Source organism: Ammospiza caudacuta, chromosome 1, assembly GCF_027887145.1.
Source record: "Ammospiza caudacuta isolate bAmmCau1 chromosome 1, bAmmCau1.pri, whole genome shotgun sequence".
Classification (NCBI taxonomy): domain Eukaryota; kingdom Metazoa; phylum Chordata; class Aves; order Passeriformes; family Passerellidae; genus Ammospiza; species Ammospiza caudacuta.
The window spans coordinates 24,507,136-24,521,314 of record NC_080593.1 but is presented as its reverse complement, the minus strand read 5'-3'; the positions used below and the strand labels follow the sequence as shown (position 1 = coordinate 24,521,314).

The window sequence follows — 14,179 nt, the reverse complement described above, 5'->3', positions numbered from 1 at the left end:
AACCTGTCAATTATGTGCAAAAAGAAGCTAACACTTTAATCTCTATTCTCCTCCACACTGTATAAGTAAAGCAAGGTAAATATATTAATAAAACATTTAAAGAAGTCCAGTGTTCTGCATTTTTTGTAATTTTCTTTTCCTAAGAAATCAATGTTTATAAAACAGCAAATATGAACACTGTCCCATTTTCAGGAAAACATTTGAGAGTACAGAGTAGAAGAGCCCATCTGAAAATCCTTCACTGACCTCATGAAATAGTGAGAGCAGAAAGGTTCATCACGAAGTACCAGATAACCCCAGAGAATATTATACTTCTGTTTTCTAGGTTGTGATACAGGCACATACTGATCCCCAGAAAAATTTTTATCTACTTCAAGATTTTTTTTCTCATTCCTACAAAGAGCACAGTTCAAAACATCCCACATGCATGTCACTCAGTCCAATTTCCAGCTTCACTGACCATTCATTAGAGGTTAATGAATGTGTTTTAATTATTCATACAATTCCCTTCTTTCAAATGCAGAAAACTGAAATTTAATACAGAAATGACTGTCAACCTAAAGACATGAGATAAGAGCACCCAAGTTCATGGGAACTAATAATACAGAATCTTCAACAGAGCCTACCAGCTTAGAGTCTGCACACTCACCCAGGCAACCAAAGCTAATCAATTTACTGCCTCAAAAAAAAGTCTCTAGAGATATTATCCCATCATTTCCCATTATTGAAGACATAGATCTTAAAAAGCATGGACAGGCATAGAAAAAAAATTCCCCAATCTCTTTACCTGATTAATTCATTTGCAAGAGTCTCAGATATAGGCTTTATCAAAAAATAATATTTGTAAAAAAAATAAATGGCCAAGAATTTTATGTCCTAATTTTCTTGTGAGCAAGCAAGATTTTAAACCTCATCTACACTCTCCTTGAACCTCCTGGTCTAGCTTTTTTTCCACATTAATTCTGGTATTTAGGTCTTAACTCAGTACCTTAAGAAATATAACTTGAGCTTCAAGGAAAATTAAAATGTGATCCACATTGGCTGTTTGCCTATTGTTACCCTGTGAAAAGAAACAGTTCATGTTTCAGCTTCCCCAGGGTTAAGTCACCAAAAGCTGGCTGAAAGTACAGCTTGTGCCTATGGCCTAACAGCACCTCTGTTATAGATAATGCCATTTCTTTTATACCTAGGGGAGTTAAGAACAGGAAGATATAACAAACTTCTCAACACCAGGCACTGAGACAGAGCAGAACCCAAATCAAAGCTCAGGATGACTCCTGTGACCTGGCTGCTGTGGTATGCAGTAGTTCCAAGGTGTTCCCACTGGGGCAGCCTTTCTCCCAGCCAGGGTAGCCACAAACACCAAGAGCTCTCCTGGCACACAAGGCAAAAGAACTCGTGCATCACCAGAGCCCTGCATCTCACTGCAGACATTTTGAGCACTTGAAGGCAGAAGTAAACACCCCACTAAAAATAAACAGAACTCAGCATGAAGGTCTGAGAAGGAAAGGCATTTTTGAACAGCAGAGACACCAGCATAGCACTGGGATGCATCTGCAAGAGGGGAAAGAAGAGCTAATGGCATTACAGCCATGACACACCACTACTATTCCTGGCAAATATTTTCTCTAGTGAAATGTAGCACATTATAAACCACCCATGACCACTCAGCTGGTTGGAACATTTGGCTGCTTAAATATTCTAACTGTGCTGGAGGAGACAGCTGAACTAGCAGCTCAGGGCCAAGAATTACCCCCAGGTCAAACTCATTTACATAAATTACATTTTCCTACACTTCTGGAAATAAATGGTCCTGAAAACTCACAGATGCTTAGTACTGTGCTAAAAACTGCATCAGGCATTTGAATTCCTGCATTTCTTGCGGTCCAAAGTTTGAAGAGGACAGCAAGCTCTCCCAGAGCAAACTACATTTTCACCAGGGTGCCTTTCCCCTGCATTTCAGCTTGATCCACCCATGCCCTGACCCAGGAGTGCTGTACATTCAAAACAGGTATGCTCCCCAGCAGCCAGGGCAGCAAGCATGACTATCCATGAGCCTTTCCTTAAGGGCAAGAGCAACATGCTCCACCAAGTGTCCAACCTGCAATGCTTTCAGTGTTCTGGGCTGTGCTGCAGCTCCTCTCCAGCAGGCTCAGGTGTGGCACTTCCTGCAGACCACACATGAGCAGCACACACAGGCAGTGGCAGAGGGAGCAGAGCAGTAACTCAGGTGTGCCCTGAGCTCAGAATGTGACCTTGTCCTCAATGGACACCCGTTACTCCCACAAGCAAACACCTCCACACCACTTACCCAGGCTGCAGTGCCAGTGACAAGGATAGCAGAGAAACCAGGGGAATGTGGCTTTTTGTTCAATTTTACCATTCTTTTCTTGTAGTCCCTTACATTGCACACAAAGCTCTGTGTGTGTATGTATTTCCACAATAATATAAGGATGAATTTCAAGGAACACATATTCGTGGTGCATATTCCAAATGCCATCCCTGCAGCTCTCAGATAGCAGCCCCAGGATAATTTTCCTTTGCAAGGATCCTTTTTATTTTTAGGCTGAAGTGACATTTCTTTTTTATTGTTTATTGAAATACAATGAATGGGATGACTTTCTATGTATGAATAAAATTACTAGTGATATAGGGCAGGAAATATATACAGGTACAAACTCTGGATTTATTTGTAAGAAAGATCTTCAGAAAAACCTGCAGTCGTTTTGCACATCTGATCATTCATTTTGTTCTTAGCGACAAGAGGTACCTCCCTGTATCTCTTCCCCTAGATCCTCAGCTCGCTTGGATATTTTGTTTTTCAAAGATCAACACATTTAGACAGATACTTGACAACTTTAAATCTGACAATATTGAAATCTGTGCAAGATAATCCACAAATCTGTACATCTCTGTAACACAGATCTGTACATCTCTGCTATGAAAGTAGATTTTCTTTTCACACGTGTATCCAGAGCTTCAGACCAAGCCAGCACAGGTGAGGTATACTGTAGAGAATAAGAGCCAAGCAGACTCAAGTTTAGTTCACATACAACCATTTTTAATTTAGCTTATACATACAAAGTCTCTGGGACTGGACAGAATACTCCACAAAATTAAGCACTGGATCCACAACACAAAACCTAAGGTTACTAATGTCATCATTTCTTTCTCAGACATGTGTTTTATCATATGGCATGCTATTGATTTATGCCTATTTTAAAAAAACTAAAACACGTGTTTGTGAAGCCCTGAGTATTAGCTAAAGATGCTGTTCCACATAACACTTCATGATCTCATGGATGAACAGGAGATCCTTAAAAACCAACTCTCTGCTGTGATGAAAACCAGCTCTGGCAGTGCAAAAACAACTCACAAATATCCTTAAATAGCCATCAAGCACAGAAACCTTGCTGCTTGTGAATTGAATTATTTCCATATTTGTACCATAATCCCACTGTCAGTGCAATGTTTAGCCTTTATCCTATGCTGTTTCAAACAGTGGTTAAAAATAAAAAAGATACCATTAAGAATAAAATAAATCTGCATTTTTTGGACCATCTCCATTTGTGTCATTTACACTATAGCAGGTCTTAAACAGGAAAAGACCCCAAATAGATCACTTTCACTGCAAGAAGATGGGATCCTTAGAGTTTTTGCATTCTGTGACACAATAAAAGCACAACTCACATCTACAGTTTTGCATTTGGTATCTATCCCAAAACATACCTTTATCATTCACATCTGAAAAAAATTCAGAGGGAGGCAAACCTTTCACAGAAGCTTTGAGGCAGCCATTGATCACACATCCTCTTTTGTCCCCTAAGGGCATAAGGGCAAAGAAGGGAGCCTGTTCTTTCAGTGAACACAAGCTGTAATCTACACACCACATCCAGGGCTTGCTAAGCAGATCTGGACAGAGCCTGGTTTTTCCCACTGAAGATCAGAAGAAAGCCAAGTTTTTATTGTACACACGGGAAGACCCTTAGGCATGTGGGAAAAATGGAATATGGAACAGTCAATTACCTGAAAATGTAGCTACTTGCCTGAAATCATGTCATACCCATGTTCCACCCTGTTGAGCAGTAGAATTCACACCTCCAGGGGCTGCTCTGTGTACTGTCCCACCAGCTGATCCAAGAAGGTCTTTTCCATATGCTTTGAATAATTAAACCTATACCAAAGCAAGGACCTCAATCATACATCAGGGCCATACAAGCAATCAGCTGGCTTCCTGCTATTTTCATCCCAGTTCCTTGCTTTTTGGAAGGACAGTGTCACCATGAGATATAGCTGAGAGAAGCTGACAGTAGGAAAGCCAGTTGTGTGCTGTCAGTGGAGTGCAGGTACAGACTTTGCCTAACCAGACTTGCAAAACTGCTCATCTATGTTCCAGGTGAGTGTGACTAATATCAGAGGACCTGGACACCAGGATTTAGTCTTCATCAGGCTAAAGAAGGATTGCAGATGCCCACTTCTGCACTGCTGGTTAGTCTTCTTGGAGACTGAAGCCAATTTTCTTCTATTATCAAAGTTTTGCAAAATACTCCTCTAAAACATAAAGGATATTTAAGTTATATTCTCTACTGCAGAAAAAGCAGTATGAGGCTTATTGCAGAGGAGAACAAAGATGCACAGAGATGGTCAAAATCAATTTTATACAAAAAATCTCATATCAGAGGGTGGCAACTACCGAACATATCCTTAGTGAGATAACAATTCAGCACTCAATGAAAACTTAGCTTCATTAGCCAGTCAGAACCAACCAATATATAGAATATTCTGAATTAGAACACACCCACAAGGATCAATGAGTCCAACACCTGATTTCACACAGGGCAACCTAAAAACATGTATCTAAGAGTGTATGTAGGCCATTTAGCTATGTAGCTTCTTGCTTGGCATCAATCCTGGGTAGCAAGGATTTGTTTGGGAGCTTACTTAAAAATAACAAGTCAAACTATAGATATACTACAACAAAATCACTCCTGATTGTGGCTTATGCAATTGCTCACCTTGACCCTGCATTCCAATGATAATACTTCTACCTTTTGGTAAACACTAAAATTACAGTGACCTAAGCAGCTCAGGAGAAATTAAATGTGTTCAGCTCACCAAATCTCTGGTAAAGATATTTGAATTTCTTATTTCATCCAGGGGAAGAAAATGGAAAGATATTTTACACTAATAGTCTCCAATATGTTTCTGTTTCTTCCAAGAGCTCTCGCTCAGGATTTGACTCCAGGGCAGACAGGCTGACGCAGAAGTGCACACTTTCATCTGTCCCACCTTTTTAATTAGGATTAAAGTGATTCAGCTTCAACATATATGGTGACAAACCTCTAAGCAAGATTTAAACAGAACTAGGCAAGACAGCATGGTCAATAAAGAACAGTGTAAATTTTGTTTTAAATCTTATTTCCTTTGAAATACAGATAAACAAGGAAGCTGAATACCACACAGTCAATGTTTAAAATGTAAACTCTATTATTATTCTAAAATTGTATACAGGCTTTCTCTAAACTCACACAATGATGCTCAGTACACTTCTGAAGAGGAAATCAGGCCACAGAAAAGAACAATCATGATGACTCCATGAGGCAACTTTCTGTCACTGCAGTACTGCTGATATTCACTAACTCCTGGTTCCCTCATGTCTGAACTAATGAACAATGGCAAGTATGAATCCCAAACTAAGAATTCAGCATGCTGCACACACCAGTGGATTGCAGCCCCTGTAATTAATTTTACCTATTAGCTCAAAGCTCCTTTAAAATGGTCAGACAGCACTCCAGAAAGTCGACTGTGTAATAAAAAATAAAATTCCTGAAAATTTACATACTGAAAACCAAAGGTAAAGCAGAAAATTTCAGTGAAGTCAGTGATGCTCTGACAAATTGATTTCCAGGACACATATGCAATCAAGCCATTTTACTTTGCTCAAGATCACTCAGGATGCAACAGCAAAGCAGGAAACAGGAAGACTATCTTAGTATCAATCCAAAACTTCGGTCAGAAAAACATTCCTCTGATTCCCTGGCATTATTGCTGGCATTTTGCATTGCTGAATTGGAAAAACAAAGTCTCACAAACAAATTGTATTAGCATACAATGTTTATTATCTTCTATTAATCTGAAGTCAATCATTTTGATATGACTAAATTAATTCTGAAATAAACAGACATTTTTAAATACATATGAAGATGATGGGCTCCAACATGAGAGTACTTAGTTGGTCTGCACTCTTAATCCACATGCAGGATACATAGATCAAATTATTATACATATCCTTTCACTTTACACTGAACTATAATACAGCACAATTTCTGGAGGTGAAAGCAGGGAGGAAAGAAATCATATTTTCAAGTAGCCCTTTTATTTAAAAAGAGCATCAGTGATATATTAAACCATTGTGTTTCTGATTTTGATTTTACTTACAGTATACACTTTCGTAGAACATACAGCTCATCAATGACACACAGTGGCCCTTCACTAAGGGCAAGTAATAAGAAAAAAAAAAAAAAGAAAAAAAAAGAAAAACAACAGAAAATAATTCTACAGATTAGAAAAGTCATATTTTAGACCAATTTCACTTCAGAGTGTCTCCAATGTTGCTAGGAAAGGTCATGCACAACATTTCTAATGTTGTCATTAGTCCATGAGAGAAATGTCTGCATGCTTCACATGTCAGAAAGAAAGCAGCTTTCTCCAGTTATCTCTTAGGCCTGTCTGTGTCATCAATGGTAGCTAACAGCTTCTGTCTTGCCTTTTTGTTGATGTAGGTGCCCAGACAAATATTCACCAGATTGGTCAGCTGCTTAGTGGAATATTCCTGGCAAACAAAACCAGATCAAGTTAGGGCAGAATAAAACACCAGACAAAGACAGAAAATTTTAAAATACACAGACATACTCAGTGTGGATTTCACAACTGATAGAAGCATCAGTACACAGGGAAGATTTAAAGCTGTAGTGCAGTCATGTCTGGATAGTTTTCATAGTTGAGGCAGAGGACAAAACTGTATTTTGCTACATGGTGGCTTATAATGGAAAATGCTTATGACTTTAAAAGTACTGGAAAGAGTTCACATAAAGTAAGTCTGTGAACATGTACATAAATCAATTTTTAATGTGTTTTCCATTCTTTGGGAGGCTTGGTGGGAAAACGTATGCAAATGATTAAGCTTTCAACACAAAACCTTTTTTTTTTTTTTACAAACTGTGATAAATGTTGGTGATCTTTTTTATTTTGACTTCCCATTTCCAATAAGCTTCTAAATGCCTCTGTCTGCAGAGTCTCCAAATGATTTTGATTTCAGTGTATGATAAAGGAGGAAAAAGTGTCAAAAATGTGAAGAAAACAATTCTTAACACCTGAGAAAATATCATATTTGCCAGTAATACCTTTATGTCTTAACAATATCCAAAACATAGCTTCCACCAACGTGTTTTAAAAAAGAGTTTTTCCCTGTAGGTCATCAAACCCCATAACTCACAATCTCTCTTGGGTCTCCAGGCAATACAAGGAAAATTCACTCAGACTTTTTTCTTTCCTCCATTTCTAGTGGGATTTAATCCCAAAATACAGATTTCAAGTGCTTCACTTTAAAAGACTTTTTACTTCAAAGAAGGGTATCCCCAATAGCATGTGACATTACTTACAAAGATCTGTTATAATTGTTAGTCATGCTAGAGTGAAAGCATCTGAATATTTTCAAAACACAAATATAGACTTATCTCAGCAAGAAATTCTGATTAAGCATTATATCATATCATTCATATCATGAAGTTGAACATATCCATGCACACATACACTTATATTTATACTGCTTCTATTATAATAAACATTATTATAATAATATTTATTATAATGAAACTTTATAATATGTACATATTTTAATATATGCCTATATTCATTTTTAACACGTAAAATAATTGATTATTTATAGTTGTTAGGATGTTTTTATCATCAGGGTGAATTTTCTCAATAGAGAGGGAAAGAATGCAAATTTAACTCTTACCCTATGTTCTTTTATCCAGGATTCCATGTCATTTTCTGTCAGGTAGTATGCTTTAATGTAGGTTTCCACAAATTCTTTATCTGGAATAGGCCTAATGTCTGTTAACTTTTCTAGTTTCATTAAGAATTGTTGAAAATCCAGTTGCATCAAGGCACGTCCTTCATTACTGCACTTCTTTACATTAGCATAACTAAAAAGAGAAATGGTGAAAAGCAGAACTTAGAAGGAAATAAAAATTAATTTTGCTCAAAATTAATTAGTAATTACTTAACTTAGTATTTTGAAGCTTGAGGAGGAGCAAAGTTATGGTTTTAAGTCAAAAGCAGACAACAGCTTCTCTTAGGATGTCTGCTGCAGAGTTTTATTTGCATTAGTACAACACATTTTAGCCCAGTTATTGAACAGAACCCCACTGTACCCAGTGAAACTTAGAAAAATCGCACCCTCCTCTCCTAAAAGCCACAAAAAATCCCACATTGAACAATTTACTATAAGTTAGAGTAAATTAAACCAATGCTAATTAGCACACTGGACAGTGGTTTCAAGTGATCACAACCACTGGAGTTTCAAAGGTACCAGAGCAGCTTTAGGAATGGTTACCAGGAGCTTCCTGAACCAAGTGGGAGCAGCAAAGACACAAAGCTACTTGTTCAAAAAAAACCACAGCAGCCAGAGGATGAAGGGTGGCAGCACTGGCACATCTCTGTGAGAAGTAGAGGATTTAATGAGAACAGGTTGACAGGAAATTAGTGACAGGTTAGAGGAGACAGTAGGTGAGTTTAATGGCAGGGTAACACTAGCAATGATCACAGTGGAGTGATAGGCAACAAACAAGGAAAACAATTTTTGCAGTTCTTCAAATGGATAAGGAACTGCATTTGTCAAGATCAAAGGAAGTGACACTGCAATGCCCTTAAGAACACCAATTTCAACTGTGTACAGGGTCAGGGGCACAGTGACTTGAGAGACTTAAACCAGCTCATCCACCAGCTGCTCCCACAAGTGAGAACCCTGCCCCACTCTTCCCCTGTACCAAATCCAAAATAAGCTCAGTTTTTCACTGTTTCACAAAGTTAATCCTAATTATTATACACTCCCTAGATTATTAGGTTTGATACAGAAGAGGCAACAGAAACATGCAGGTGGATGCACAGCAAGGTCAGGTTAAGAATATGAAGAAATATCATACTTAGAGTTGGTACACAGAAAGAATTTGCAGAATGCAAAAGTAACAGAGGCAAAAAGAAAGAGGGCCAAGGCAAAAGTCCTCTGGAGCTTCATAGAAGACTAGTAGATGATTTTCAGTTGGCTTAAGAAGCCAGCAGGGAAACAGGAGAGAGCACAGAACTAGGAGATAGGGAAGGACTAAATTTAAAGAAAGATATAGCTGACTGCAGGGGAGGCAATTCTTCATTCAGTGAAGAGCCTGATGAAAGTAATTTCAGTTAACTGGATGAGTCTTAAAAAGCCTTCATGGCTTTTAACTCCATACATTCATTGAATGCAGAGATAAAAGAAGTTACACATTCAGAGAGTCAGCTATTCAGAACACTTTCCTTTCCTTTTCACAGTGGGAAAAGAACCTACAAGATACATAAAAATAACAGAACTGGCCAAGAATAAGAAATTACAGGCAAATATTTGGGAGAAGATGATAATGAGTACTTTATACACTCTCAGAAATGGTACAGGACAAAGTATATCAGGAAAGTATTCCTAATCCAACCTGCTTAGGCAAAAGTAAAGGTCAAAGTTTCATGGAAAGTCACAAATATGAACCTAAACTGTGGCATGGAGCAAGACATATGAGTGATGATCTTCACAGATAAGGATTAAATGGTTCATCAACACTGAAGCCACAAAAGATGAATGAGATGTGATGTAAGAAAAGGAAACAAGTTGAAAACAAACACAAAGGCTGAGGTAGAGGAGGTTAATAGTGATTGACAGTGTTATCAACTTGAAAGGCAAGGGGAACTGAGAGGAGAAGAGTTAGGCCTTTGATTGACTTTCTTTTATTTGAAAGTAGAAAATAAAATTTAAAAAAGAGGAGCTAGTTGTATAGACCACGTATTATATGAATAGGAATTGAGAAGTCAGAGACAGACCATGCATAGATGTTGTTACCCTGAACATGAAATTGTGAGACTGCTAGAGACTGCAAAAGGATGATGGCATGAAAAAAATGAGCAGGAGATTAAAAAATGATGGCTTTATGGAAGCAGATGATTCTCAATAGGTAGCTAACACTTGGAGAAGAAGGGTGTTTTGTTGAGGTCCTCATTTAGAGCAGACAGCAGGAGACTGGGATGGAAAGAAGTAAAATAGGCAGTAGGGAGTGAATAGGCTAAAGATAACCAGGAAAGAAGTATGGAAACATGTAGAGGGAGTGGAAGACAGCACATATTCAATGATGCAGAAGTAGCTCTGGTAAGAGCCCAATCATATGTAGCCCAATCATATGGGACAAAACCATAAAAACAAATTCAGGGAATGAAAAGTCTACAATACTCAGGCTACAAAATCGATTCCAAAAAGAATGGGACACTGATCACAAGAGCAAGGGATGAGCAAGGTGTAGGTTCCTGACTAAGGTGCTTGTGCAAGCCAACTAAGACATCTCTCTGTTCTTGATGAATTTGAAAAAATCACGTTCCATTGCTACTTTAAGAAAACTGATAGTGCTGATAACTCCATCTTTCTTTCTTGTCAAGGATAAATGGCATCACCATGGAAGTACTGACAATTATATTGCAACTTCTTTCTTTGGTCTGCTGCAAATGATAATTTTCATATAGAAGTTTCTTTGAAGGAGTGCTGCATTTTCAAATGCATTAGTAAAACATTCATCGTCATTCTTCAGCAGTATCTAGGATCAAGACCACCCTCTTTGGGCTTAATGCTGCACCAGATTGTGAAACAACTGCTAAGGAGTGTGTTAAGCACTGATAGTTTTTAGGGTCCCCAAAAGCACATGAACTCACAACAACACTATAAAATTGGAACTTTTAACTCAATAAAATTTTTAACTCTATAAAATAAACATTATCATTATAGACATACTTATCCCAAAGCAAGACCTTCATAATTACTTACCCTTCCACAAGGGTTCTATTGGCCAAGCGTATGCAGTGCTCCCAAAGGATGTTGGAGACTGGCAATGGAATACGGACTCTCTTAGAAACATCACTCAACCTCCTGTTAAATTCTTCAAATTCCTAATAGAACATAAAAGATGTTTATTCCTTAAGGTAAAAGCAGATCACATCTGTACATCCAACAACTGCAACAACTAATTAGAAATGTACACGAAAGAGAATACTGAAAAGTAAGAGCAAAGAAGAGAGGCTTCATAGGCACAGATTGTAGACAACTCAAAGTGTAAAGTAGAAAACATTTCACTTTCTAGTATATCACTCACAACCTTACCTCAGTGAATTTTTTTAAAGGAACTGTTGCTCTGTTCCCCAGAACCACAGTTCTCTGTGAAACTGACACTTCTGAAAATGAACCAAGCAGCTTATCCTTCAAATGCCATTTTCATTGCCTTACTCCCTAAATTCATATTTAACTTCTTTAAGTCAAAATTCAGCCACTGAAGAAAATTCAGTGATGATCTCTTTATCCCTCTAAATACCCACCCCCACCGGCTTTCAAAGAGAAGCTCAGAAACACTATAACCCCTTTTCATTCTTCAACCTTTCACATTAGGTAATTCCTCAGTGCTTCAGAAGGAGCTGAGAGAAGCCACTGAAAGAGGCCAAATCCAACAGTTTAGGACCACACAGCAGCACTAGGTAACAGTTCAGGTTAAAAGAAGGCACCTGTTTCCACACAAATAATTAATGGCCTGGATGGATTTCAGCTGGTATTTTGAGTGAGAAACTAGTCATAACTGGATGCAATTACTGCTACAAAGATTTTTGTGACTTAAAGTGAAACAGAAGTCCTCTGCCAATGATTAAAGCCTTTATCATATAAAAAGTATCAAATTACTTCAATGTCAAGCAGAATGGTAATGAGCTCCTCTGTATAACCAGCAAAAGTAATTTGCAGTGCAGTCTTTTAAGATTATACTTGCCCAACAGAGATTTTATTTCCAAGGCTGTTAATCTAGGGTTTTTTTCCTTTTCTTCTTACAGACTCTCTTAAAAATTCAGTAAGTGAAGAAAGTCAGAAGAGAACCACAGTAACCAACTGGCATTTACCACAAATTTTCTGAAAGATTAATTTGGCAACACAATGTCATGCTTTAACTGGTATACAATTCATTCTTCTGAAGATGAAGATGTCTAATGCTCCATAACCTATTTCTTCAACCATCTTCTTTCCCCATTTTATCTGCTTCCAACATACTATGACTGAATGTAGAACTTTGTGTATGTGTGCACACGACTGAAAGTAGTTGATTATTCCTTCAATCTCTGCTCACATCTGATGTTCCTGGAGTCCCAGTGTACCCTGAAAATCCCTCATTACTTAGCAGTTATTTAAAAGCTTTTGTAGCAACTAGTACTAGCTATAGAATAGAGAAACCAAAACTGGTTTTAAATGGTATTAGCTCTGAATGTCCTGAAGCAAGTTCATCAGCAGTTGCAAACACACAGAAGACAAAAAGCTTTACTCTGAGATCAAGTATTTTAAGCACAAACTGGTAACAGCACTATAAACAAGGATAATCACAAAGAGTCCATCAATTTCAGTGCAATGATACATCCTCTGTCAAATTCTTCCTTCTTTGGCTTGATTTTTTTTTATAGCAGAGAAGAGCTACAAAGTATGAAGGTGTTATCCAAACTGTTTTTCCACACAGATGTGTAGCTTTTTCTGTGATTCACACTTCACACATCTTTAAAATAAAAATTTCAGTTTCTCTGAAAAGAACTAGTAATTAATACAGTATAATTAATTAGCATAATCCTTCCACTGCCAGAACTTCTCTCTGAAGACCTTTAGAAACATAAATTAGGCATACATAAAAAGATGAGAAAGGGATTGTCCCAAAAACTAGTTTTGTATGCCTTAACACATGGCAATTGTATAATGACATCTACTGAATGCAATTGACAAGTTGGGTGAATAACTTCTCTTTAGATTTCTTTTCAAATATTAACTTCTAAATATTCAATTAGATACTGCATGATCATTATTGGTGCTGATTTGACCTATAGCTCCCATGATACATCTCAAAGACAATCAGCAAAATTATTCAGAACAGCAAATAGTGTGTTTTGGGGTTTTTTTTTTAAATGCTATCTCTGGCCACTGAATTTCCCTCAGTGTTACTCTGTTTACTACACACTTCTCTACCATTCAGAACTTTGATGTGAGACTCATTAAACTTCTTTGGTCACTTTCACACACCATGTAGTCAAAAAATCATCACTGAAAACAATGCTTTAGAAGCAAGAATAATGACACTTCTGGACAGATCTCATAGTAATTTTCCCTTTGTAAGGATGATATATCGTCCTAGCCATGCCACTTTAACAGTTATAGTGAAATATTACAGCAATTCAGTGTTTATATAAACTCTAGCACACCACTTCCCATAAACTATTCACCTTTAAAAGAGCATCTACATATACATTGTGCTGTGACATGATTTCCTTCACATCCCATTTCACATTAGCCATCAGTAGAAGCATTTGTTCATAGTCAATGGCTTTAGCAGCAACAATCCAATAAACTGGTTTACGTAGTTCACTGGCAGTTGACACTGTCTGAAATAGAAAATAAATAAAATTCACTTCAGTAGGAGCAACATATAACTACGATATAGAAGTATTTTCACCATAATGTACAAGTTTCAAATCTTCTGTATGAAACTCAGCTGTGAATTACACCATTCTGACCTGAGAATAGAACTGCTGAAGAAAAGGCTTCTTGGCAGCTGGCATCACTGCATCAAGATGAGGCTGAAGAAATTCAAACTGCTCAGCCAGAAATACCCTTTGAAAGCAAAGAAAATTTACTGTGAACTAAGTGCAACGTTTGGCATGTCTCTTTACAATTTTTACTCTACAGCTGATGTATCTGGCAATAACAATATGCAACCTTGGAAAGTTTAGTCCCGAGAAAAACTGTATCAATTGCATGCTAGTATATCAACGAGCAGTCTCAATTCTGGCAATTTTAAAATGTATTTACAAACAAGAA

General features: G+C 37.5%; 1 protein-coding gene across 1 annotated transcript in view; it reads right to left on the bottom strand.

Moving 5' to 3' along the window:
• Window positions 1–6,096: 6,096 nt before the first annotated feature.
• Window positions 6,097–14,179, bottom strand: part of VPS50 (VPS50 subunit of EARP/GARPII complex) — an 81,773-nt gene continuing 73,690 nt past the window's right edge. The window contains exons 24-28 of the mRNA XM_058802934.1: window positions 13,876–13,972; window positions 13,585–13,743; window positions 11,117–11,238; window positions 8,021–8,210; window positions 6,097–6,832 (exon numbers count right to left, since the gene is read on the bottom strand). Coding sequence (XP_058658917.1) covers window positions 6,713–6,832; window positions 8,021–8,210; window positions 11,117–11,238; window positions 13,585–13,743; window positions 13,876–13,972 — 688 coding nt within the window. The 3' untranslated portion in view covers window positions 6,097–6,712. The remainder of the gene's footprint in view (window positions 6,833–8,020; window positions 8,211–11,116; window positions 11,239–13,584; window positions 13,744–13,875; window positions 13,973–14,179) is intronic.